Here is a 26,797-nt window from a genome sequence, read left to right as displayed (position 1 = left end):
ATTCCCCAGGGGCTTCTGGCCCCAGCCCTGTCTCAGGCACCATGGCTGGTCAGAAGACAGTGCCCAACTGGTTAGTGGCAAAATCCATCTGGCTTAGTTTTCTGTCTCTGACAGACTCAGGAAGCTTCTGTAGAAGAGAAAGAGGGACTGTTTCCTGCTCCCTCCACATAAGCTGCCCCCAGGTGGGCAGGGGGCTGGGAGCACACAGTGAGCTGGTCTTCTCAAACACCTAGAACGGCCAGGATGTGACTGCAGGAAAAAGAACACACAAACACCAGGGAAGACATAGACCCAGAAATATGATGCCTAATGGCATTACGTTTATTTTGTGGGAAGCAGAGTTTGGGGCTCTCGAAAGGCACTCGTGAGGCACAGAAGTAAGAGCAGCCGTGAGACTAATGGTAGATGGTGTACTGCCAAGCCCGTCCCCGGCATCCCCCAGGGCCGGAGAGGAACCTCTATCAGACAGGAGACCAGAGTCCCAGGGCCCCACGGTAGAGGAGGGGTAAGGAGATAGTCTGCTTTTTTATACCAATAGTTCTGCTGCTTCTGGGCTTCCTTAAAGTCTGGCAGTTACAGCTGGAGGCACAGGGCCCATCCACTTCTCTCCTGGATGGAGAAAATCAAGCCAGAGGCTGGCCGCACAAGCCCCTGGGGGTTCTCTAGGACGAGCTCCACCTGGCTTCAAGGACCAGAGGCTTCCTTCTCTCCTATGGGAGAAGGTGGCCCCTCCCCATTCTACCTCAGGCACACCTGTGTCTGTAAGAGGTTCCATTACTGGAAGGGCCTAGAACATTCTTTATTTTTTGCTCTGAATCCATCCTTCTGGGCAACTGATATCATGCAGGGGTGTGGTCAAGGGCAGCTCAGCATGAACCTGTAACTTACCCAGAAGGTGTGCCAGCAACTCCATCCGGTCAGAGCCAAACAGCATGTAGGTTTCATCATCCAGGTGGGCCACAGTGACAGGCAGCCCAAAGGCCTGGAGAAAGCAGTCACCGTGCAGGAAGGAGGGTGACGGAGCAGGTGGTTATTGGGCTGCCGTTGAAGGCTGCACGTCAATACTGGTCTGAGGTCATAGACACAAAGCAGCCAGAGGTGTCCGATAAGAGGCTCCGCGTCTCTAGGGAGAGTTTTCTGTCTCCTCTCTCACCATCTAGCTCCCTCCCTTCCTTTCCTGGGATCCAGGGAAAGGAAGGGAGAGGGTGAGGGCGGTCCGGGAGAGCCAGAAGGACTCATGCTTGGGGAGCAGCTTTGGGACAGGAGCATGGGGACCTAGCCGAGATTCTCGCTCTGTCTCAGCACCGTGGCTGGGGACACAGAGTTGCTCACCCCGTATTTGCAGGCTGCCTCAGTGGTCTCCTTGAGCTGGTTCTTCACCTGTGGCGTTGAGACCCTTTCCAGAAGTTCCTGGGCTTGTCCCGTGGACATGCCAGCCTTCTCTGCAGCCTGAAGGGATGGGGTAGAGAACACAACTGTGTCTGCATTAGTGGGGGAGGGGAATCTCAGGAAAAAACTGTTTTTTTAATTTTCTGTACCCACGTTATCCTGGCAATGCCTTTACCCACCCATGAATGGAGGTCTATCCTTGCTAACAGGGGCTGTTTTTCCCTTCAAAATCATGAGATGGGTGGAAAGAGTGGGTGGCAGAGGCATAGTTGCAGAAATTTAATGCCGGAGGGCATCTTAGAGACCAGCTTCCCGACCACTTTGTCAACAGATGTGGAGCCTAAAGTCCAGAAACGGTACATATCTTGGTCAGTGTTGAAGAGCTTGTTAGTAGCAGAGCCAATGCTAGAATCTGAGCCCCCTGACAGTAAGTCTGGGGCTCGTGCCTTCCTACTTCTCAGAACTCCTAAATCAAGGGCTGGGCTCTAATTCCTATAGAATTTCCTGAGGACTCTGGACAAGGCACACGGCTACAGCTATGAGGGTCTGGCTTCAGGAGAACGTTGAAGGCTTCAGTTTGGGCTTTGCTGGGATCGGTGGCTCTTCACTTTGGCTGCACATATGAGAATCTCCTGGGGGAGCTTTTGAAAATCCCAGTTTGCATGTCATCCCTGAGAACAATTACATCAGAATTTCTGGGCGGTGGTGCCCAGGTGATTTTAATATACAGCCAGGGTTGACAACCACTGTGACCTTACTTCCACGACCTGGATTGGGAAACACAAAGTCATCCATGACGTTGTCTTTGACCACATGAGAGAATTGTGTTCTGACCAAGGGTTCAATAATAGGGCAGTGGTTAAGTAAACAAATCCACTGAATGGAATGCTATGTGGAAACTAACAATTTTACTTTCCAAGAGTTTTAAATGGCATGGAAAATGACTGTTAAATATTAAGTGAAAAAGCAAGCTTATGCATAGATTTGCAAGAATAAAAACATGAAGGATATATTGGGCATGCTTTGTATGTTTAACTTTTTTGTGACTTGTCGTTTTATCTATTACATATGAATATGCCTCAACTGTCTTTTGTAAACCTAAGGGGAAAAAAAATATGGTGTTGAATTTCCCGATTTAATCCTGCAGAAACACTTACATTTTATAGCCCTATCTATGGCTGGCACATATTTTAACGTTTTGAGCTATTTCCATTTTTCTCACTCAGGCTTCTGCGTAATTTTGGCTTGAGTCAGTTATCTCTTTTTGTCTTTTTAAAGCCTGTTTTTAAAGTCTCCTGGATGTGATGGTGAGGTCTGTGCTGGAGTCTTTGGGGCCAAGGCTTGCCAGTACTTCACATCTGCAGGTGCCAACATTTAACACCTCTCTCCCACTGACTTCTTGCATCAAATACGTGCTACCCATATGTAGAATGTTGCACTTCCTCTTTCAACCATGGGATAGTCTTTCGCGAGTCCTCTTAGTTCCAACCCTTTAGTAATTTGGCCTATCAAAGATCCTTTCTCCCCTAACTATGACCTCTTCTACCCAATAAGAAAACGATGTCCTCTTTGCCCCCGGATGTCAACTGTCCTCAGACTCCCCACGGGAGGAGTGGGGACACTCACGGCCAGGATGCTCTGGGGCTCCGTGATGTCTTCGTCCTGGAAAGAAGAGGACACTCAGTACGAGGGGGTGGCGAGGTGAGGGGCGTGATGGAGGACACTAGGTCAGTGAACGATGGGGAAGGCAGGACCTGGACTGAGCCTAGGGCAGGGTCATCGAATCGTCCAGGGTCTCGCTGCAAGTGGGTTCCCAGAGCCCCGCCCTCACCCGTGACCAGATGCGCATCCACAGTTCCCTGGACACTTTCTCCAGCAGCTCCGGGTGCTCCAGTTTCACGACGGTGAGGAAGCGCATGGCTGTCAAACTTCCTGTGGGGCAGAGGCACTCAGGGGTAGGGCTCCTCTAGCTTGTTTCCCCATGGAAGACCAGCTCTTTCCTGCTTCTGACACCCCCCAGTGCTCCAATGCCCTCAGCCTCCCACCCAAGCTTCTGGTAACCCGTTTGTCCTGCGCTCCCGCCCCTGACATCCCCAAACCTTCTGCTCGCTTAACTCCGATCCTGAGTTTTCCCAAGGCTTGTTTCACTTAATGGAATCACCCAAACCCCTCCCTTCTGGCCCTGCAGTCTCCAAATCCACTCCTCTCTACCTGAGGCCCCATCTATATCCCACTCTCTTCACCTTTTTCAAAGACCACAAAGAAGAAATCCTTGGGTAAGTGGATGGGAACCTGGAGATGCTGTCCCAGGAGCCTAACGTCATTTTTCACGTATAAGGCTTTGCGGGGAAGCAAAGCTGGCGGCCGGTTTCCTGCAAGTGGAAAGTTGGGCTCACTGGTGAGGGACGACCTAAGGGTCCCAGGACTGGGGGACCCCTACCGGGGTTTCAGGCAGAGGGCATGTTACTAGCTGCTGCCGCCAACATGAAGACCCAGTGGAGGGCCGCTCCCCTGGGCCTTTGCCATCAGTCTTCCCTCAAATCCCTGCCGAAAACGCTGCTGCCTTCATACCGCTGTCTTTCATGATCCCGGCAATTAAGGTCGGGCGCAGCTGCAGGCTGACGTTCCAGATGTTCTTATAACGGCACAGGACCTGCAGGGCGGGGGCGAAGACAGAGAGTGAAAACGGCTGAGGGAGGGAAGGGTGCTTCACGGCAGTCATCAGCCAGAAGCTATAGGCGCAGACAAGGGGTTATGAGGACGTCCTAAATTGTTTGGTTTGAAAGGGCAAAACTCTCTCCACTGCTAGAAATCGACCCCAGGACCTTTGCTCCTGTGGACAGTTTTTATCTGTTCTTCACTCCACCCACCCCCCACCCCCCCAAACGGAAATCGGAGGGCTACGAAGAGGGCTTATATCCTGATTCTTTGAAGTTGATCATCTTCTTAACCACTGGGGGAAGCCCCTGCCTTAGGCTATAAGGGTTCGACCTGGAGCCAGCGATCGTATCCGGTTTACCAACAAAGTGACCTTCAGCCTGGCTCTCTATCTGCTTGTCCTAAACCGCCTCGGGCAGCGCCAGGAATTTCACGAGATTGCGGTCCCTACGCCCTTTGCTCGCCCTTCCCTCTGCCCTCGTCCTCCAAGCCCCGGCCGAAGCGGCTCCCCCGGAGTCACCTCGAAGGCCAGCCAGGAATAGGGGGACAGCACGTCGTAGAACAGCTCGAGAGTCCGCGGCAGCGGTCCCATGGTGCAGCTGGGCGCAGGAGAAGCCAGCGCTGCCCCGGAAGCGCGCCGGCGGGTACTTCCTTCCTCCTGCGCGCGGCGGCCCCGCCCCGGCGCCCAGAGGCCCCGCCCCGGCGCCCGGCCTCCCCGGAGGACCGCCCCGCCCCGCCCCGGCTGCGCAGCCTCGCGGGGGAAACCGTCCACCGGCCCAGAGTCAGGCGGTTGGTCGGAGTGAGGGAGGCTACCCGAGGGCGGCCGCGGAGGGCGAGGGTGAAGGGCGTCCCCTGGGGAGAGCGCCGCTGTGGTGACCCGCTCACCTCGTGGTCACCGTCCTGCCCTGGGGTGGAGTGTGGGGCAAAGAGACGTGGTTTGAGATGCGCTTGCCTCTCGCTTAGCTGTGCACCTCTGGCAAGCCTGTTGACCTCTCTGAACCACAGTATCCTCGTCCCTCGTAAAAATAGGCATTAAAAATATGGGATACATAATGATAACCCTGCCTATAGACTTGTGAGGAGTGAAAGAGTTCCTATTCACGTCAGTTATTAGTGTTAGTTGGCAGTTACAAGAACGTTATGGGACTGGGGCAGAGTAAGAAGTGCCCCAATGATACTTTGTTTGTTTTGTTTTTAATTTCTCAAGAGTTTAGGACGATGTCTGGAATATATTTGGTAGCCAATACGTATTGGGAGTGAGTGAAGGAAAGAAGACCTTATTGCAACGACAATTGGAGGGATAATGGGAATGGTCTGCACTACTTTTACTGGTAAATATGTCATACTGTCTTATATTGGGATTACATTTAATGCAAAGAAACAGAACTTTCTAAGTTCCATTTAATTTTATTAAAATTATTTTTAATATTACTAATTTTATGAATTTTAAAACATAATAAACATTCCACTTCTCACTTGTGCGCATTGGAAAAACAATCCTAGGCCTTCAGAATACAAGGACACAGTGGAAACCTTTACATAGAGTAAAACAAAGAAAATAGAATGAGAAATGAGGTTATCTTCACTCACTTTCACATTAAACTAATTGCTTGATGATCACTGAAACTAAAAAAAATTATACTCTGTTTTCCTCCAGTAATACTGATATTAATTTAAAAGTATCCAAGAGCTAATTTAGCCCGGTAATAAGATTTTATTTTGAAAATACCTTTATATTTGGAAATAATTTTAGACTTACAGAAGAGTTGTAAAGGTAGTACAAAGAGTTTCTGCATGTCCTTCAACCAGCTTCCCCTAATGTGAACATTTTACATAACCATGGTATAACATCAAAACTGAGAAATTAACACTTAAAAATTTACTAGATTACAGGCTTCATACTGCACCCGTCTTTCCACTAATGACTTTTTCTGCTTCAGGAACCAGTTCAGGGTACCCCACAGCATTTAGATGTCACATCTCTTTAGTCTCCTCTTTTTTTTTTTTTTTCCAAGTTTTTATTTATTTACTTATTTTTGGCTGCTTTAGGTCTTCGTTGCTGCACACGGGCTTTGTCTAGTTGCAGCAAGCAGGGGCTACTCTTCCTTGCAGTGTGTGGGCTTCTCATTGTGGTGGCTTCTCTTGAGGAGCATGGGCTCTTAGGGGCGTGGGCTTCAGTAGTTGTGACTCATGGGCTTCAGTAGTTGTGGCACGCAGGCTCAGTAGCTGTGGCACACGGGCTTAGTTGCTCCTCGGCATGTGGGATCTTCCCGGACCAGTGATCGAACCCATGTCCCTGCAGTAGCAGGTGGATTCTTAACCACTGCGCCACCAGTCCTCTTATCTATGAAAGTGTTTTGGCTTTTTCTTGTGTTTCATGATCTTGACACTTTTGAAAAGTGTTGGGCAAGTATTTTGTAGAGTGTCCCTCAATTTGGGTTTGGTGTTTTCTCAGGCCAAGGCTGGGGTTATGGATTTAGGGGAAGTATACCACAGAGGTGAAGTGCTCTTCTCCTCCACTCGAGTCAGGGGGTTTCCAACATAAACATGATTTATTATCAGTGATGTTAACTTTGATCACTTGGTCACTGTTGATCAGTATTTCCCTCCTTTCCATGTTCTATTCTTTGGAAGGAAGTCACTAAGTGCAGCCCACTCTAGGGGTGGGGTTAGGGGTTGGGTAGATTAAACCCACCTTCTGGAGGGAAGAACATCAAAGAATTTGTGGACATATGTTAAAACCATCACAGTAATTAAGACGTATTTTGGGGGAGATACTTTGAGGCTTGCATAAGTCTTGTTCCTCCTTAAACTTTCACCTACCAATTTTATCATTTATCAGTAGAACTTGCCTGCAGCAATGATTACTGTGGTGTTCTAATCGAGATTTTCTATTTACCTCATTTCTTCTACATTTATTAATTAGAATTCTTCTGAAAGGAGAATTGTCCCATTCACTCATTCATTCATTTGATGATTTATTTATATTACTGTGGACTCGTGGATATTTAAAGAGTCATAGAATGGTAAACATTGATCTGAGTCTCTATATCCTGCCTCATGCACCATTATTATTACCACTATTATGAATTAGATTGGGCCCTGTTGTGGGTAATATGGAGTGGGAACAACAACAAAAAATATGTACACTTCTGTGCAGAATTATCTGCACTTTGCTGAAAGGAGTGTCTTGGTACTGATTAGTTGGAACTAGAAATAGTGGTATAAGTCAATGATTTAAGGTAGCTAAAGTAACTAATAGTACTTAGTAACAGAGGAACTAAACATGATGTACTTATCAAGCTTTGGAGGAGGGAGAGAAAGGGTAGCGTATGGAAACTAAATCCCAGCTTTCACACACAAGTCAGTGAAATAGCCTGCATTCAAAACATCGCTAGAGCTTTAATCATGTAATTTGGAGTTACATATTTGAAACCAGAAATGCTTTAAATAAGCTGCTTTTTAAAATCAGTAAAAGATGGATTATTAAATGGTATGGGACAACTGGTAATTTTAAACAAAATGTAACCAGGCCCATACCTCACACCTTACACAAGGAACATCTCTAGATGGATCAAATATTTAATGTTAGAGAAAGAAACCAATAAAGTACCTGAGGAACTTAAGGGAAAAAAATCTTTAAAAAAAATTCTGGGAGTAGAAACAGCTTTGCTAACTAGTACCAAATGCAGAAGCCTTAGAAGAAAAGATTTATATATTCAATTACATAAAATTTTTTAAAAATCTGTTTGGCAAAATCCAGCAAGTCAAAAAATAACTGGGAAAAATATTTGGGTTCATTTCACAGTCAGAAAGGTAGTTATCCTAGTGTACAAAGAGCTAAAACATCAGTAAAGTAAAAGAACAGAAGCCCAGTGGAAAAGCAGGCAAATGATATGAACAGAACATTCACAGAAATGGACAAATAGATGACTCTCAAACACAAACCTGCTTGTATACACTTACGAAAACTGTGAGCTAAAATTACATTATGATATGTTTTCATCTATCAAGTTGGCAGAGATCAAAAAGGGTTATGACTCAGGTAGTTGGCAGGAATCCATGGAAAGTCATTGTCTTATGTAAGTGGTGGGAGTGTAAATCAGTACAACCTCTAAGCAGGGCAGTTTAACAATATCTCTCTGTTTTAAAAATGCACACACCCTTTGACCTAGCAATTCCCTTTTTAAGAATTTATACTATAAACATGTTTACCTACATGCAATATGATGTGCTGTGCGGTTATTCCAGCGTTGTTTGTAATAACAAAAGATTGGAAAACTACCTAAATCTTCATCCATGTGGGTCTAATTCAATACACCAATATTTATAATATTTTCAACTTTAAAAAGAATTTGGAAGCTCTTTATGTGTTAATATTGGATGATAGCCTGTATATTAAAAAGTGAAAGACAAGGTGTAAAACAGTGCAAATAATTTGCTATCTTTTTTGGCAGGGTTTAAATACTCTCTAAGTGTATGGATATACACATACCCATATATGCTCATTGATACTGATAGATGGAGAGCTAAAAAACTGATAAAATCAGCTGCATTTGAGGAGGGAAGCTAGGTGACTGGGGGCAGGGCAGGAAGGAGACTTTTTGTTGTATATCATGTTTACTACTTTTTGATTTTTTTTTTTTAAATTTATTTATTTATTTATTTTTGGCTGTGTTGGGTCTTTGTTTCTGTGCGAGGGCTTTCTCTAGTTGTGGCAAGCGGGGGCCACTCTTCATCGCGGTGCGCGGGCCTTTCACTGTCGCGGCCTCTCTTGTTGCGGAGCACAGGCTCCAGACGCACAGGCTCAGTAGTTGTGGCTCACGGGCGTAGTTGCTCCGCGGCATGTGGGATCTTCCCAGACCAGGGCTCGAACCCGTGTCCCCTGCATTGGCAGGCAGAGTCTTAACCACTGCGTCACCAGGGAAGCCCCTACTTTTTGATTTTTGACCCATGTGAGTATATTCTCTACCCACTAAAGGAAGACAGGAAAGAAAGACAAAGAGAGGAAGGAAGGAAGAAAAATTAAAAAAGGAAGGAAGGTGACTTTAGGAATTTGTACTGGCAGAAAGGGGGGTGGGGAGGGGATTTCAAGGAGATTTACTTATATGATTTATTAGCTTTTGTATATTTTACGTTGATTTAAGGAAAATGTCAATTATGAAGGCCATGTAGCAACACATGTGACAGTTTTTTTTTTAATTTTTATTTATTTATTTATTTATTTATTTATGGCTGTGTTGGGTCTTCGTTTCTGTGCTAGGGCTTTCTCTAGTTGCGGCAAGCAGGGGCCACTCTTCATCGCGGTGCACGGACCTCTCTGTCGCGTCCTCTCTTGTTGCGGAGCACAGGCTCCAGACGCGCAGGCTCAGTAATTGTGGCTCACGGGCCTAGTTGCTCCGCGGCATGTGGGATCTTCCCAGACCAGGGCTCGAACCCGTGTCCCCTGCATTAGCAGGCAGATTCTCAACCACTGCGCCACCAGGGAAGCCCCGTGACACAGTTTTAAGTTATAATACTTTCCAAGATACAACTGAGTATTTACATCACTGGTTCTCAGCGCCTGACATTTTCCTAAGGATATGCCAAGGGTGATGAGAAATTCTGTGTGCTAGCTTCCGCACATAAGAAACCACACCGAAATGCAAGAGACTCAAGTTGACATTATTATGGTTCTAATCTTGGAACATGCTGTGCTATATTAAAAGAGGTAAACCTTGGCAAACCAGGTATTTTAAATGCGATCAATAACAAATTTAGTTGGAACATCTTGTAGCTCATGAGGACATACCAGTGTGACAACATCACAGTTGAGAACAGCTAATATATGCTGTCATTATACCCTTGTAAAATGCGCACATATTGGACATATGAACAAAAACAGAAAAACAATGGAAAAAATGAAAATAGCTGTATTAGGGATTATACATAATTTTCTTAATTTCTAAGACTCCCTTTCAGGCTTTGATAATTTCTTTTTTTTCCCCCTTCCAAAACAGCTTTATTGAGGTATAACTGACATACGATAAACAGCACATATTTCATGTGTAAACTTTGCTAAGTCTTGACATATGCATACACCTGTGAAACCATCACCACAATCAAGATGTGAACATACCTATCACCCCCCAGAGTTTCCTGTGTCCCCTGGCAATAACCACCTCCTCCATCCCCAAACAACCAGTGACCTGCTTTCTATCACTAGAGGTTAGTTTGCGTGAGTCTTTCTGTCACTGTTAGATTAGACTTTTATACATTAAAAATATTTATATTCCAAAATAAATTTTAGAAGCCAGAGCCATTGTTTCCAGTTGTCACAATTGGGAGGTTGACTCCTGGAGATTAGAGAGAAGGAGCTCTATTAGGGATTGATTTTATGATTGACACCTGTGGAAAGGAAGGGACAAGAAGGGGAGGAGAGAGATGCTGGGCTGTGATGCTGTCTTAACAAAGGCCTCAGCCAACCCCCAAGGAATTCTGAAGCTGAGTTGGCCCTTCAGAGTTACCCCGAGTTGGGTGAGTTGCTGGCCTGTTACCTGCCGCCCCCCCTCCCCCAATAAACCTGTCATAGGATGTAAGCTGCGCTGGGAAGAGAGCTTGACCTTGGCTGAGGTGACTTCCCACCTACAGGCTGTCAGCTGGCAACACCCCACGAGATGGGGGTCATGTCTGAAAGGTGATCTGTGCGGAGTATCACAGTGCTTCTGATATAATAATTCTGACATTTTGCCCATCCTGGGGACTTCTTTAAAAATATTAGAGCAACAAATGTCAAATTGTGGAAAGGGAAGGGGTGTTGAAATATTTTTAGAGATTTTTCTTAGAATTTGAGAGGACAGTCCTTAAATTCAAGAGTAAAAAACTATTCATTGGTTCATCGATTCACACTTTGATTCCACTAGAGCAGGATTTCTCAACCTCAGCACTACTGACATTTTGGACTGGGTAATTCTTCCTATGGGAGCTGTCCTGTGCATTGTAGGATGTTTAGCTGCATCCCTGGCCTCTACCCACTAGATGGCAGTAGCATGCTCCAACCCCAGTTGTGACAAAATATATGCTAAGTGAAAGAAAACAGATGCAAAGGACTCCATATCATATGATTTCATTTATATGAAATTTTCAGAGAAGACAGAAAGCAGATCAGTGGTTTCTCCTGAGGCTTGGAGTAGGAGTGGGTATTGACTGAAAATTGGCACAGCGGAACTTTCTTTTCTTTTTTTTTTTTAAATTTATTTATTTAATTTATTTATTTTTGGCTGCGTTGGGTCTTTGTTGCTGGCGCGGGCTTTCTCTAGTTGCGGCGAGCGGGGGCTACTCTTTGTTGCGGTGCGCGGGCTTCTCATTGCGGTGGCTTCTCTTGTGGAGCACGGGCTCTTGGCGCGTGGGCTTCAGTAGTTGTGGCGCCCGGGCTTAGTTGCTCCACAGCATGTGGGATCTTCCCGTGTCCCCTGCATTGGCAGACGGATTCTTAACACTGCGCCACCAGGGAAGCCCACAGAGGAACCCTCTCAGGTCATATAATTACTAGATGTCTTCTCAGGGTTTGAATCACCCCACTGCATGGATGGACCACATTCTGTTTATCCATTCACCAGTTGATGGGCATTTGGATTATTCGCAGTTGTTTACCATTATGAACAACGCTGCCAGGATTATTTGCATACAAATTTTTGTGTGAAAATGTTTTTTATTTCTCTTGGATAGATACCTGGCAGTGAAATTATTGGGTCTAACAATCAGTTTATGTTTAACTCTTTGAGAAACTGACAAACTGTCCGCCCAAATGGCTGTTCAGGTAGGTACTATTATCACCCTGGTCCCTGTTTTATTGATGGGGAAACTGAGGCATGGAGAGATTCAGAAACTTGCAAAAAATCATAAAGCCTATAAGTGGTGGAGGTGGGAATTGAACCTGTGGAATTTGGAGCTGGTCTCTGTGAACTTGACCCTAAACTTTGGTGGCCACTTCCTGGGTTGGAAACTGTTCTCAGTTTCAAAGAATGCACCTTGTGTTCTTTCCCTGACCAGATTTTTGTTTCAGAACTGCTAGAGAACATGTTATTCAGCTCTGTCCATGGGAATTGTGCCTGAAAGAATGTCTGTGATGTCCTTTTCCTTCTTTCCTTCCAAGGTCATTCCCTAAGCAAATTTCAGGCCACTCAAGTATTTCTATATTCGTGTTCCTTCCATGAGAAAAATGAACAAACCTAGCGAGTGTTTTGCAAATGGGATTTGTAAACTCTCCAGTGATCGAGTCCCTTTCTTGGACCAAGAAACACATCCTTAGGACAAAATAACATTCTAGCTACTGACTCAATGTGTGTGTCTGGTGGATTTTTTTTTTTTTAATGCGGCAGCTGGTAGCCAACAGTACACGTGCCGATGATGGTGTGTGGGCCGACTTGCAGCCACTCACGGGCCAGTTGCTCAAAAGACCCTTTGCATCTGACTGGTTATGCCTCCTGACTTCAAAGGCCAGCACAGTCATCACTCCATTCTGCTTCCAAGATCTGACATGATCACCACTGTCTGTTCCCTTCCTTTGATGAGGACTGCAAAAGAATGCCACAGCCCTGCCCCACTCCATGCTCTAAACAAACCAGGGAGGAGATGCATATTTAGGCCTTTAGGTTACGGTACACATGCTTGGCAATATGCACTTTTAGGGATTGTTCTTAAAGAGTTGTGAACTACCTTGAGAGAGTGTTGATCACAGTTAAGGTTATGGTGAGGTTCTGCTGGGGTCTTTGAGCTCTAATAATATATTCTTAGGGATGGGTGTTTTCTAGGTGTCTTTACTCTGGGAATTTTACTTGCCAAAAATCATACAGGCTGGTAGGAGGCACAACTGTGATCCTAACTCAGGTCCCAAATCTTAAGCCCTAAACCGTACTGCCCATCAAGACTCCTATCCTCCAGAATCCCTTTGTGAACCTGCAGGTTATGCTAAATGTCTCTCTTCTGGGTTCTTGTAGTGCCCTGTGCATTCTCTTACCATGTCTTTGCCATAGTATACTGAAATTTTCAGTTTTTCCCATTGTATTGCAAGCTTCTGCAGGGAGGAAGACGTGTGTGTTGGGGTGTGCGTGTGTATGTGTGTGTTTGTGTGTTTTAAACTCAGGTACCGAGTTAAGTTAATCATTCCCTTCAATTCATAGCTCACTATGATCATACATACAAGTCCCCACACTTTTTTTTTTTTTTAATTTATTTTTGGCTGTGTTGGGCTTTGTTGCTGCGCGCGGGCTTTCTCTAGTTGCGGCAGGCGGGGTCTACTCTTCGTTGCGGTACACGGGATTCTCATTGCGGTGGCTCCTCTTGTTGCGGAGCACGGGCTCTAGGCGCGCGGGCTTCAGTAGTTGTGGCACGCGGGCTCAGTAGTTGTGGCTCGTGGGCTTAGTTGCTCTGCAGCATGTGGGATCTTCCCGGACCAGGGCTCGAACCCGTGTCCCCTGCATTGGCAAGCGGATTCTTAACCACTTCGCCACCAGGGAAGTCCACACACTTGTTTTTTTAATTTAATTTTCTCTTCCACTCTTGCTCTGCCACTCATATTATTATGGGTAATAACAACATCACTGCTCAGCACTTACTGACAGGCATGAAGTGTTTTTATTAACTCTGCTCATCCTCACAAGAACCCCAGTGAGTAGTTAGTTACTATTATTATCTCTCATTCTTCAGATGAAGAAACTGATTAAACACAGAGGTTGAGAGACTTGCCCAAGGTGACCGAGCAAGTAAGCAGCAGAGGCAGGATTTGAAGCCAAGTGGTCTGGCTCCAGAAGCCCTGCTCTGTGCCTTTCCCAGACGCACTGCTGTGGGTGATGACATCCCACAGCTGTTCTACCGCTGTTCTGTGTGGGAGGTGTTTTCCATATGCGTAGGTGGTGTTGGGCTACAGATCTTTTTTTTGTTTGCTTGGCATACAGTTTATTTTGACAATGAAGATATGGAACAGTTCCATCCCCCCCCGAAATACCTCCTGCTGCCCCTCTGTGGGCTACAGATCTTGTTCGCTTCTTCCACTTGTCTCTACACCCTCTCCACAGTGCTGTTTGTCCCTCTAGCTCACTGAGTGTGATTGCTCCGTGCCATCCTGCACCGGGCACCCACTGTACCTTGCTGACCAGTCTCCTCTCTCGGGGTGCCTTCAGCTCCTAGCTCCACAAATCGTGCTGTGAGAGACATCCTTATCTCTATCCCCCATCAACTTGTGCTACAGTTTCTTTTTGGAATGTACCCGGGAGTGAGTTTCTGAGTCAAAGCATGTGTGAATCTTTTATTTCACCAAGTCCTGACGGATTGCTCTCCAGAATGACGATGCAATTTCACACCCCTTCCAGCAGCACCAAGCTTTCTTTTCTTCACATCCTTGCCAACATTTGGTAATTTTGGGCCATTCTGATGAACGTGAAGTAGTATATTATTGTTGTTTTAACTTGGATATTTCTGGTTACAGGTGAGGATGAGGACCTCTCCTGTTGTGCGTTTGAGTTTCCTCTGCCTCTTTGTGTGTGTGTGTGTGTGTGTGTGTGTGTGTATACCCCAATTTTCCTTGTATAGTCTAGCTAGTGGTCTCCTATGTTGTGAATGTTTTCTCCCTGACTGTCATCTGTGCCTTTCATTGAATGGAACTCCAGCCAATTTTTGAGCTTTTGGGATCTTGCCATTCCTCACCCTTTAGTCACAGAATTATTCTATATTTTCTTCTATTAATTTTACCTTTCACATTTAGGTCTTTTATCCATTTGGATTTACCTTTGTATAAAGTAAGAGGAAGGGATCCAACTTTATTTTCTTCCAAACAGTGAGCCTCATTCATAGTACCACTTAATGAATGATCTATCCTCTGCGCACGTATATGTGGTTCACGTGTTATCATATCTGAAGTTCCCATGGATAAATGAGTCCATTCTTATGCTCATTTTCCTGTGTATTAGTCTCACTATAACTTAGTAGTATGCCTTCATATCTGGTTGAGGTTAGTATGCCTTACTATTTAGTAGATGCCTCTATTCTTCTATATAAGTTTTAGAAATAAGTTGTTGAGTTCATTTAAAAATTAATGTTTTATTTCTGGAAAAATCTAGTAGATTTGTTGATAAGTAAGTTCCTTGCTCCTATATGATTCTTATTTACCTTTATATCCTTACTGCTTGGCCTAGTATCTCACATATACAGTAGCTAAGTAAATATTTATAGAACTGAACTATTGTTCAACTGATTTAGGTCTCCCTTCTGGGCAGGGAAACGAGTGATGTGGTAATGGACATCATATTTGAAGCCATCTTGTCTTCTTTTGAGCAACAGGAGAGAGACGAGGAGAGCAAATATCAGGGAGTTGACCCCTCTGTAACAGGGACAGCTGTGACTTTGGTTTGATTTCTTATAAGATTGAAAATATTAATAGCTTCTGCCTAGAGTTTTTTTTTTAATATAAATTTATTTATTTTAAAAATTTATTTATTATTATTTTTGGCTGCGTTGGGTCTTTGTTGCTGCGCACGGGCTTTCTCTAGTTGCAGCAAGCGGGGGCTACTCTCCGCTGCGGTGCGCGGGCTTCTCATTGCGGTGGCTTCTCTTGTTGCAGAGCACGGGCTCTAGGCAGGTGGGCTTCAGTAGTTGTGGCATGTGGGCTCTAGAGGACAGGCTCAGTAGTTGCGGCGCACGGGCTTAGTTGCTCCGCGGCATGTGGGATCTTCCCGGACCAGGGCTCAAACCCGTGTTCCCTGCATTGGCAGGCGGATTCTTAACCACTGCGCCACCAGGGAAGTCCTGCCTAGAGTTTTAGAGGTGGCTACACTCAAGGGTCAATAGCTGGGTTCCTAATGGATTTTCAGAGGGAAGTATGAAGCTTAAACTGGGAGATGAAAGGGGAAAATTTTTGTCAGTTCATTCCTATGATTGAATTAATGACTTGTTTCGTATCGAATTGCGAATACCTCTGCGGAAAGGGTTTTTGCCATAGAAATGAGGAGGGTGCCATCTAGTGGCAATAAATTTATACAACACCATTTGATTTTCAGTCCCAAGTAATAACAGGAAATGCGTTACTGTACAGTGGCTGCAGTATGTTAGGCACTATTCTAAGAATTTTGCACGTTTCGACAGTAACCCCATGAGACAGACATGTTATTACCTTTATTTTAAAGATGAAGAAACTGAGGCTCAGAGGAGTTAGGCAACTTGCCCAAGGTCACAGAGGTACTACTGTGTTAAAATCTGGACTGTGTAGCTCTGGAATCAGTATGTACAATCTTTCTGCTATTTTGCCCGAGAGGAAGAGGGAGTGTGGGGCTGTAATTGGCTCCTACCGCCAAGAGGGCGTAGATGGTGTGCACCTCTTCCCCGCGATCCATCCACTGACATCTCCTTGGTAGTTCAAAGTCCATCATGGTGGGAGAATTTACCCAATGGAAATCAGAAAATTCTACACATTAGGGAATTCTTTCTTTTTCTTTTCCTTCCTTCCCTCCTCCCTCCCTCCCTCCTTCCCTCCCCTCCTTCTTTCCTTCTTGTCTCTCCCTTCCTTCCTTCCTTTTTCTTTCTTTCTTTCGCTCTCTTTCTTTCCTTCCTTCCTTCTTTCTCTCTCTCTCTTTCTTCCTTCCTTCCTTCCTTCTTTCTTTCTTTCCTTCCTTCCTTCTTTCTCTCTCTCTTTCTCTCTCTCTTTCTTTCTTTCCTTCCTTCTTTCTCTCTCTCTTTCTCTCTCTCTTTCTTTCTTTCTCTTTCTTTCTCCCTTCCTTCCTTCCTTCCTTCCTTCCTTCCTTCCTTCCTTCCTTCCTTCCTTCCTTTCTTTCTTTCTTTCTTTCTTTCTTTCTTTCTTTCTTTCTTTCTTTCTTTCTTTCTTTCTCTCTCTCTCTCTTTCTCTCTTTCTCTCTTTCTTTCTTTTCTTTTCTTTTCTTTCTTTCCTTCTTTCTTCTCCAGAGAACCAATTTGCCTACACACCCTAGGTGAAAACGTCTGAGAAGGCAGACATACAGCAGTAAGCTTTCTTTGAGAAAGCTGGAAAAGAGATTTGGAAAGTAATTAAAACCTGGTTTGGCGGGGGCGGGGGGGGGGCGGATAAAGAGATCTTAAGACTTTTCTTCTTGATTTTTTATATGAGAACAGAAACGGGTAGTTTATGACTAATGTAGAACTCCTTCAAATGAAGACAGACATATTGAAGAGTAATGTGAAATTGTTCAACTGCTTTATGAGAAGAGAAAACAGAATAGTTGCAGGGTCTGTGTTGCATCACAAATGGCCAAAGAGACAGAGGAGTCAGGAAAAACAAGCAGAACCATTTTTAGAGGAACTTAAGCTAAATACAGTGGGGCCTACTTAACCATTGTTGAAATGGGCAAAGTAGAATTGGAAGAGCTAAAATTCAGAGAATACACGTATGGCGATCTGAAGGCAATCAAATCACAGACTGAGAATGGTCATGGCATTTAGGGGAAATGACACAAAGTTGCTACAGTTTTCTACTTTAGAACTCACAAAATCCTTTGGACTAAAGCTACTAGAAATATTTGAATCATAGAATAACCCTACTCAAAACTTTCAATAGATGGTACTGACAAAATGTTGATAGTACTTGAGGCTTAATACATAGAGGATCCTCGTATATTTCTTCTCTTTTCTGTATGTTGGAAATTTTCCATAATTAAAATTTAAAAAGAGAACCAAGCCCTTGTAAGTGATTATATTCCGTAGAGTGAATAAAATAAAGCATCAAGATCTGTCAGAAAAAGTAGGCCTGAGATGCAGTTTGCAGGGCTTTGCATGCCAATCTGAAGATCTGTGGGTAACGGGAACCCATTGGAGGATTTTAAGAAGGTGGCATGTATGTGCATGTGCAAAGTTCAAGTGTGTGCATATCTGCTCATAAAGGAAGGGCACTGGAGAGAATAGCATGACTGCAGTTGGAAGGTAATACTTGAAATCTGAATATCGCCTCAGTCACTTGGGTGATGCTAGGGTGACCAACTGTTCTGGTTTGCCCAGATCCGAAGGTTTTTCTGAGATGTGGAAATTTCAGTTTTGAAATCTGGATGGTTGGTCACTTTAGCGGTGGCAGCAGATGAAGTGTACAAATTGTGAGTGACTTCTATGTTTGAAGGGTGTTGATGGATAAGGAAACAGGAGAAAAACCAGGCAGCTGAACAGATTCTGAAGCCAAGAGTAGAGCGTTTTAAAAGAGGGAGTGGTCCCAGTGTCCCCTGCCATGGAGGACCAGAGAGGATAGAGACTCAGGCCATAGGGTTTGACTTTTTAGAATGACCTCTTCAGATCAGGACTTGCCAGACACATTCTTCAGTTACTTAGCCTTTGAAAACACAAAACAAAACAAAAATTTTTGCCATCAGGTACAGTGAATATAATCAGTGCCAAAAAATTAAACTGTATTAGTATTTTTAGATATTAGGTATGGGAATTACGGGAATTAATTAGTTAAATAACTCATGATAAGATAAACTGCAAAGGCAAAGGCATTTTAGTCAATAACAATTGATTAGTTCACGCAAAGGTTAAAGCCATATCTTGCAGTATTTGGAGATATTTAATTTTTGTACATTAAGATAAATCTCACATAAGGTTGAGCACATCTTAGTCAAAAATAAACATAATAAATATAGAACATAAACACACAGCTAACTTAAGACACTCCAGAGCAAATGATTTCAGCCTCCTTGCTCATCTTCCTCATTGTAATTAACCGATGGATGGAGTCTACTTGGACTTCGTTCTGCTGCATTGTGAAGGAGATCCTGGGCCGGGATTCCGGGGAAGAGAAAGATGAGTTAGTCTTCCAGTGTGATCGTGGCTGGTTTACTTTTGTCAGAAGGCTGCCTCAGGCAGCTTGGAGGGCAGATCACAGGCTGTATATTGTCTCAGGTTTGCAGCTTGGACTTGGAGCTTCATCGACCAAGCTGTCTGGGCACCGATTGGCTGGAGCGTTGCTTAGTCTGCTCAGATGCACCTGAACCAGAGACCCACCAGGTCACGTGGCCTTTCCTTTCTGGTACCTCAATCCCTCTGTGGCCAGAGCTTGACCGTGACTTTATCTACTTTCTGTTGCTGTCTCCACACCCTCCGTGAGCACATAGAGAGAGCTTTGCCCAGTTCTGCTTCCTGATGCCACTGCCTGTTAGTACCTTCTCACATGGGATGGGGAGCCTGGGATAGGTCCCCAGCTAGGGCAGGGAATCGGGGGTGGCAGGTGGGAAGTGAGGGGGTGGGGGTAGGAGTTAAACCATGGTTCCTTCTGTCTCCAGCCTCAACAAAGGATACAGAACCCAGCTTTTCCCTCCCACGCCCCCATATGGATCTCCTGACAGATACTCCGTTGTTCTTTGGGGGAGCCAGGTCATGGCTAGGAGCAAATGCTGGAGGCTGGCAGGGCCCCATATAGACATGCCCCCCAAGTGGCTGGTCTGTGTTTTCCAAGGCATTATTTCTGGACCTTTGTGTCCAAAGGTAAGCATTTTTCTCACTGTATTGATGAGGTTCAATCCAGTGAATTGAGGTTCTATTCCACTGAGAAGTGAGATGAGATTAGAAACCAAACTGGGATCCTGTGAGGTCTCCTGTCTTTTCTGAGAGTTGAATTTCCACCCTCTCCCTGCTAAGCGTTTCTGTCGTTCATGGTCCCAGGTGCAATCAGGGCCACCAGCTGTGATATATTATCTAGCATCTGGTTTGAATAACTATGGATTTATTTGCCGGCTCTGAGGGCTCTGGGGAGGAGATGCGAACAGCAGCTTTCCCTAGGGAGGGCTGGGTGTAATAGGACCCCTGTCTCTTTTGCATCCTTAGGTGCTGACGGGGATTTGTAAGGATGCTCCGGGAAACATTTCTTCTCTCAGCCCTGATCTTTGCTAACTGGCCAGTGAGTCTGAGCGATAAGGATTCTGACCTGAGTTCCTCTCTCTCCAACCCAGAAGGAGATAAAGCAAGAAGATCAGGACTTACAATAATTTGTAGAGAATGAGTTTTAATTGTGAACCTTGGAGGCTTGAGGCACAGCCCTGACCCCACAGTACGCAGACCTCCACTGAAGTATTTCCCACACAGTAGTTTAATGAGTTGTTCCTTCGTAGCCTCTGAGCTTGGGGAAGGGAACGTTCTGTTGCCTCGACATTTGGGTTCTCAGCATCTAGTTCAGTGAGTAGCCCATACGCTCCATACACTTAAAAAAAAAAAAAATCAATTAATTAATTAATTTATTTTTTGGCTGTGTTGGGTCTTTGTTGCTGCGCGTGGGCTTTCTCTAGTTGCGGCGAGCGGGGGCTACTCTTCGTTGCGGGCGCAGGCTTCTCATTGCGGTGGCTTCTCTTGTTGCAGAGCACGGGCTCTAGGCACACAGGCTTCAGTAGTTGTGGCTCGTGGGCTCTAGAGCTCAGGCTCAGTAGTTGTGGCGCACGGGCTTAGTTGCTCCATGGCATGTGGGATCTTCCCCGACCAGGGCTCGAACCCGTGTCCCCTGCATTGGCAGGCGGATTCTTAACCACTGTGCCACCAGGGAAGTCCTCCATACACTTTTGTTGAATGAATAAATACCCTTACCTTTGTGTGGAGGTTTATGGTTTATTATGCACGTAGGTATTGTTTCCGGTGAACCTCAAAACAACCCGTTGAAGTGGATATTCTGATTATCTCTTTTTTTTTTTTTTTTTTTAATTAATTGATTTATTTGTTTATTTTTGGCTGTGTTGGGTCTTCGTTTCTGTGCGAGGGCTTTCTCTAGTTGCGGCAAGCGGGGGCCACTCTTCATCGCGGTGCGCGGGCCTCTCACTATCGCGGCCTCTCTTGTTGCGGAGCACAGGCTCCAGATGCGCAGGGCTCAGTAGTTGTGGCTCACGGGCCCAGTTGTTCTGCGGCATGTGGGGTCTTCCCAGACCAGGGCTCGAACCCGTGTCCCCTGCATTGGCAGGCAGATTCTCAACCACTGCGCCACCAGGGAAGCCCCTGTCTATCTCTGTTTTTTAGACAGGGAAACTGAGGCTGAGAGAGGTTTAGTGACTGTCCAAAGATCACCCAAGTGAAGACTGAAATCTAGGTCTTTGACAGCAAAGACCTCCCAGGTCCTTCCCGTGTGCCACACTGACTCTAGGCCTTTCCTGCCGTCATATAATAAACCAGCCACCTACCCCCCATCTGAAAGAATGCAGAGATACAAACATTGCCCCACTGGATCAGTTCCACGAAGAGAATGGCAGCCTAATGTCCAGTCTGACAGCGGGAGCTGGCAGGGGCGTGATCATTTCAGAGCTGGAGGCATAGCCTTCAAAACATTCCCAGGGACCCTGTAGGGACTGGTTTGCCAGTCTTTACTCCTTGTTATCGATTGAATAGCTTCAGGGTGGTATCTCTCCAAGCTTTAGATAAAAACTCACTTGGAGACTCTGTGTGTGTCCTTAACAGCATCATGGTGGTGACAGAGAGGGGACCAGGGCATTAGATGTTTGTTTGTTTTTCACAAAGAATTAAAGGGTTCCCTGCACTGTTGGTGGGAATGTAAATTGATACAGCCAATATGGAGAGCAGTATGGAGGTTCCTTAAAAAACTAAAAATAGAACTACCATACAACGCAGCAATCCCACTACTGGGCATATACCCTGAGAAAACCATAAGTCAAAAAGAGTCATCTACCACAATGTTCATGGCAGCTGTATTTACAATAGCCAGGACATGGAAGCAACCTAAGTGTCCATCGACAGATGAATGGATAAAGAAGATATGGCACATATATACAATGGAATATTATTCAACCATAAAAAGAAATGAAATTGAGTTATTTGTAGTGAGGTGGATGGACCTAGAGTCTGTCATACAGAGTGAAGTAAGTCAGAAAGAGAAAAACAAATACTGTATGCTAACACACATATATGGAATCAAAAAAAAAGGTACCGATGAACCTAGTGGCAGGGCAGGAATAAAGATGCAGACGTAGAGAATGGACTTGAGGACACGGGGGTGAGGGGGGAAGGGGAAGCTGGGACAAAGTGAGAGAGTGGCATGGACATATATACCCTACCAAATGTAAAATAGATAGCTAGTGGGAAGCAGCCGCATAGCACAGGGAGATCAGCTCGATGCTTTGTGACCACCTAGAGGGGTGGGATAGGGAGGGTGGGAGGGAGATGCAAGAGGGAGGGGATATGGGGATATACGTATACATATAGCTGATTCACTTTGTTGTACAGCAGAAACTAACAAAACATTGTAAAGCAATTATACTCCAGTAAAGATATAAAAAAAAAAAAGGGTTGTGCTTTAGGGATTGCAAAGATGTGGACAAAACCTGGAGAAATTAGAAGTGGCAAAAATATTCAAAAAGTTGCAATGTTCAAAGCATGGCAAAAATTGTCATGATAAGTGTCTTTGGTTTACAGTGAAGAAAAGTGGGGTTTGATGGTAGGTTTTGGTGCTCCCTTGTGTTGGAGAAAGTACCAAGTGCAGGGTTGGTAAACTGTGGTTTGTGGGTCAAATCTGACCCACCGCCTGTTTTTGTAGAACTTATGAGCTGAGCATGCTTTTTGCATGTTTAAATGGTTGAAAAAAGTCAAGAGAGTCTTTCATGACGTGAAAATTATATGAAATTCACATTTCAGTTCCAGTAAATAAAATTTTGTTGAAGGACAGCCATACCCATTCACTTACATGTTGCCTCTGGTGGCTTTTGTGCTACAATAGAAGAGTTGAGTACTTGTGACAGGGACTGCATGTGGCCCACAGAGCTTAAAATAGTTACTATGTGGCCCTCAACCGAAAGTTTGCTGACCCCTGACCTAGTGCCCTGCTTTGTTCAAAATAGGGACTTGAATAATTGCCAGGGGGCTATAAACCCTGGAGTCTTTCTGATGTTGTCAGGAGTGGGTGCAGGAGCTGAATACTTCAGGGTAACCCCTCTCCCTCCCTTCCTCCCCGCTGGAGTGATTGAGCTGCTGCAGATTGAACTGTGTTTTGCCGGAGCCCCTGGTATGGGCCTAGCCCTTTGTGTGCATCCGGCCCAACCTGGGCTCTGGCTTTTCACATCTGGCCTGCTCTGAATGTCCTCATTCTAGACACCTACCTCTCAACCTCACATCCCTTACCTTTAGACTATAAATGGCAAATGTTTATTGAGAGCTTACTCTGGACCAGACAGGTTTTATCTCACTCATTTCTTAGGGTGAGATAGATAATCCTAGGAGGTAGGTATTATTATTGTTATTCCCATTTTACAGATACAGAAACTGAGGTTCAGAGACATGCACTAACATGCCTGTGTCACACACCAGTAAGTAGCAGAGCCAGGACCCCAAGCTTAAGTCATCTGGACTCTGGGGAGTGCGGAGCAGCAGGGAGAGGGGTGTGGGTGGGGAGTGGGGCGTAGCTGCCACTGACATGAGATTTTTCCATTAATGTTCCACCTTGGAATTCTTTTCTCGGATCCCCTCTCACTGCTGCTGCCACACCCGAACCCAACCCAACCCAGGGGATTATTGATTCTTTTTCTCTTTGAACTGTCTTCAAAACCACTTTTCTCTTATTTTCTCCTGATGCAACTGAGAGAGGGCAGAACATTCTCTAAACACTTTACTAAAAACAATAAGGAAAACCAAATGAGAGACAAACCAGAAACTTAAAAAAAAAAAGTCCATTTCCCCCTCAGTGAGGCTGGTTGACAGGCTAGCTTTGCAGACACAGAGCACCTCTGCCATACTGCACCCCAAACTGTGAAGGGTCCCACCCTGAAAGTTCCTCTGGAAAGCTCTGGGAAGATGTTCTGTTTGGTTGCTTGCTTGCAGGGATAATCCCCAGAGGCCCAGGTGGGAATTGTAAGTAGAGTGCTTCTCCCAACGAGACCAGCCAAGTTTGTCTTCCGTGCTCAGCGCCTTCACACCTTCCCTTTCCCAGTACCTGCTGCTCTGTTCTCCACCCCTCACTGCTATGCTGCTGTTTTCTGCCTGGGCCTGCCCTGCGTGGGCCACCTGAGCTGTGTCCCAGGCTCCAGAATGCTTCTGTCTTCCTTCCACTGATAGAAACGTCTAACTGCCTGTAACCTGTGACCTCCCCGTAGAGGACCCCAGAGATGGGCGTTTCCCCCCAACTTTCACCTCTCCTGTAGAAGGCACTGCCTTCCGGTCTAGAGAAGGGGTCCAGAGAGCTCCCCTAGCCTTCACAGGTTGGGGACTGGGCCTCCAGCTTGTTTATCCCTTCCTCTTCCCACAAACCCATGTTACTGAGTGTGGAAGCAATTTCCATTCCTCCACGTTCCTCTAAGGAGTCCGCTTCTCTCCAGATGGGTGAGGGAAACAGGAGCTGGGTGGAGGGCTCCCTCCCTCTCAGCGTCTCTTCCTTCCTTTCCTGCCCCGATGGCTTCAGATTTCTGCCCTTGGTGTCTGTCCCCCTCCCTCAACTCAAGACTTGTTACTGGTTGATTGAACTTATGGTTTCTTGTGTCTTATTCAATAGATGCTTCTGGCTTAGAAGCCCAAAGTAAAGCATGCCTGAGAGAATAACAAAAGAGAATTCCAGCGGAATTCTCTCCCAGAAAAGCAGGAACCACAGTGGAATTTAGCAGACACTGAGGTACTAGAAGGGGAAGATGGTGCTGGATTGTGGGACGATCTGGTGCCTCTCAAATCCCTGCCCTTGGCTTGACCCCAGCTGCTAGGCCAATTCTCATTTGCAAGGACTCAGCCAGGTCTGAGACACCTGGCCCTGTACTGGGCCTTCCAGACTGGACTTCCACGGCAGCCAAAATCCCCTTAGCTGCTCCACGTGGTGGATGATGTCTGGGGTGATTTTGTGGGTAAAGAAATCCTTCACACTGTAACTTTCAGCATCTCTCAGGGCACAAGGGTGTTGTGTAGAGTTTGCAAAGTGGATCCCTTAGGAATTCTGTTTTCTGTCTAAAGCCAACCAATTCAAAGACAGGGTATTCTGGCCTATCTGGAAGTTTAGGTGTGTTTTACAGAAAGAAAGGAAAAAAAAAAAAAAAGAAGGGAGGGAGGGAGGAAGGAGTGGAGAGAACTTAATCTGGTTAAAGTAGGGCAACATACAGTATTGATAAGATGTTATCCTTAAAGCTCTTGTTAGCTCTCTGCTGCCTTTGGCTTTTGCAAACAATGAGATAATATTTCTTTATAATAAGCACGGAGAGAGATTATACAGTCTGTTTTCTTGGCAGGGTTCATACGAATGACATGATGACTTTAAATCAATTTTCTGTTTTTCAGTGGGTATGGATGCATGTAGTATTTGGAAAAAATGTATATTTCTCTATTCTTTAGGAATTGAAATGAAACCTCAAAATCAAATTTGTTTTGCTATAACAGTTATGCCAACCTTAAATAGTCCTAGATAGATATCACTTAGGAAAGCTATCAAAAGAGTGTGTTTTCATAAACATTTTTCTTTACAGCTGAGTTAAGTCCCAAGCTGTCTGAACTATAAAGGGACGAATGTGAGAGAGTGCGCGCGTGTGTGTGTGTATGTGTGATTTTTTTACCATTTAGGAGGTGAGGGACTCTCTGAAATATGTGCTTGAGGACCCAGGAACTCAGAATTTAGTCTTTGCTGGTGACCTTACATTTTCACTTGGGAGCCTCTTAAGCTTGATATGATCAGTAGCTTTCTTTTCAGTTACCTCAGTAATTCTGATTTTAAAAATACCAAATACAAGAAAACCCAATCTCCTAACTTCTAGTTCCAAGATATCTGGGAGGTGGGGTATCTCATTTTGTGACCAGCCTTCTGAGGCCCTGCTGATGTTCTCATTCTGGAGAGTGACAATGAACAGCAAGTAGTGTTTCCTTGTCAAGTAACCCCTCCCAGGTACCCTGCCCCACCCCCCAGGTTACCCAGAGGTGACCCAGAACTGGAAAAGCCAGAGGCACGGGTGTCACGTACATTGTCACAGACCCAGGAGTGAAGCAAAAGAGACTATTCGCTAGTCTGGTCTCTTTCTATCTATTTTCTGCTTCTTGCACATGTCACTCTTTTTACTTTGTTCTTCCTTTCCTTTCTTCTCACTTTGTCTCTTATCATTTGGAAACATAAAGCAAAATCTGGCCTGCAGTTGTGTTTTGTCTTGTACTGCCTAATGTTGGACAGCATTAGTCCACTAATGATCAATTTTTATCTTATAGGTCAACATCTAAATTTAGGAGATTGCATACATGTACACACAAAAATCTGTCTTCTCTTGAAAAATTAGAAGATTTGGCAATATTGGGTCTGCATGGTGAATTGTTTGAAGTAGAATAGTGGCTGCCCATTTAAAACAGGTATGTATGCACTTTTCAGTGTTACAGTATCTACCAATTCCTCTTGACCCTGAGGCTTTGGGCCAGTGTGCTTGCCCTATTATAATTGTTATAATATAAATGGAAGGATAATAAAATGGATTTCCCTAATCCCAAATTAATTTTATTTCAAATAAAGTGAGAGATTTATTTTTATTATAAAATTGTATTATTAAATCATATTTGTTTAAAAATAGCACCAGACAAAGCAGTATACTGCAAAGTCAAGAAAGCATTGTTTAGGGAAATTAAAATTCATGCAAAATTCAACACAAAGACTGGTACAAGAATGACTTTATTCATAATAGACAGAGACAGAAAACAAGGTTCTTTGACAAGTTCTGCATCTTCAGTAAGAGAGTCACGTTACTTATGTTACTTCTACTAATAGAGGAGAGTAGTATTTGTCAGCAGCTTTCACGTATTACAAAGCAGTGAATTCATCTTTTTTATTTTGTCCCAA

The 26,797-nt window shown here is 44.9% G+C and overlaps 1 protein-coding gene and 1 long non-coding RNA gene across 6 annotated transcripts in view; one reads left to right on the top strand and one right to left on the bottom strand.

The window, feature by feature from the left end:
- Positions 1 to 288: 288 nt before the first annotated feature.
- Positions 289 to 4,725, bottom strand: GSTK1 (glutathione S-transferase kappa 1). 3 transcript variants are annotated; one of them, XM_082473283.1, is made up of 8 exons: positions 4,568 to 4,725; positions 3,961 to 4,042; positions 3,633 to 3,761; positions 3,221 to 3,321; positions 3,016 to 3,051; positions 1,333 to 1,449; positions 889 to 982; positions 289 to 609 (listed from the first exon to the last, which is right to left on the bottom strand). In XM_082473283.1, the coding sequence occupies exons 1-8, from the start codon at positions 4,637 to 4,639 to the stop codon at positions 560 to 562; spliced, it is 681 nt and encodes a 226-aa protein (XP_082329409.1). In that variant the 5' UTR covers positions 4,640 to 4,725; the 3' UTR covers positions 289 to 559. The 3 variants fall into 3 exon arrangements, with proteins under 3 accessions (XP_082329409.1, XP_082329410.1, XP_082329411.1); XM_082473284.1 differs by lacking the exon at positions 289 to 609 and having other exon boundaries at positions 888 to 1,069; XM_082473285.1 differs by lacking the exon at positions 289 to 609 and having other exon boundaries at positions 888 to 1,051.
- A 71-nt stretch (positions 4,726 to 4,796) lies between these two features.
- The window catches only part of LOC309666127, a 581,994-nt gene continuing 559,993 nt past the window's right edge, over positions 4,797 to 26,797 (top strand). For all 3 annotated transcript variants that reach the window (XR_014266919.1, XR_014266920.1, XR_014266921.1), the window contains exons 1-3: positions 4,797 to 4,885; positions 5,255 to 5,378; positions 26,179 to 26,316. This is a non-coding gene — a long non-coding RNA (uncharacterized lncRNA). The remainder of the gene's footprint in view (positions 4,886 to 5,254; positions 5,379 to 26,178; positions 26,317 to 26,797) is intronic.

Source organism: Balaenoptera physalus (genome assembly GCF_965194825.1).
Source record: "Balaenoptera physalus genome assembly, chromosome: 8".
In the NCBI taxonomy this organism is placed as follows: Eukaryota; Metazoa; Chordata; class Mammalia; order Artiodactyla; family Balaenopteridae; genus Balaenoptera; species Balaenoptera physalus.
Note: the sequence above shows the minus strand (reverse complement) of the source record. Positions and strands in the feature narration are given on the sequence as shown.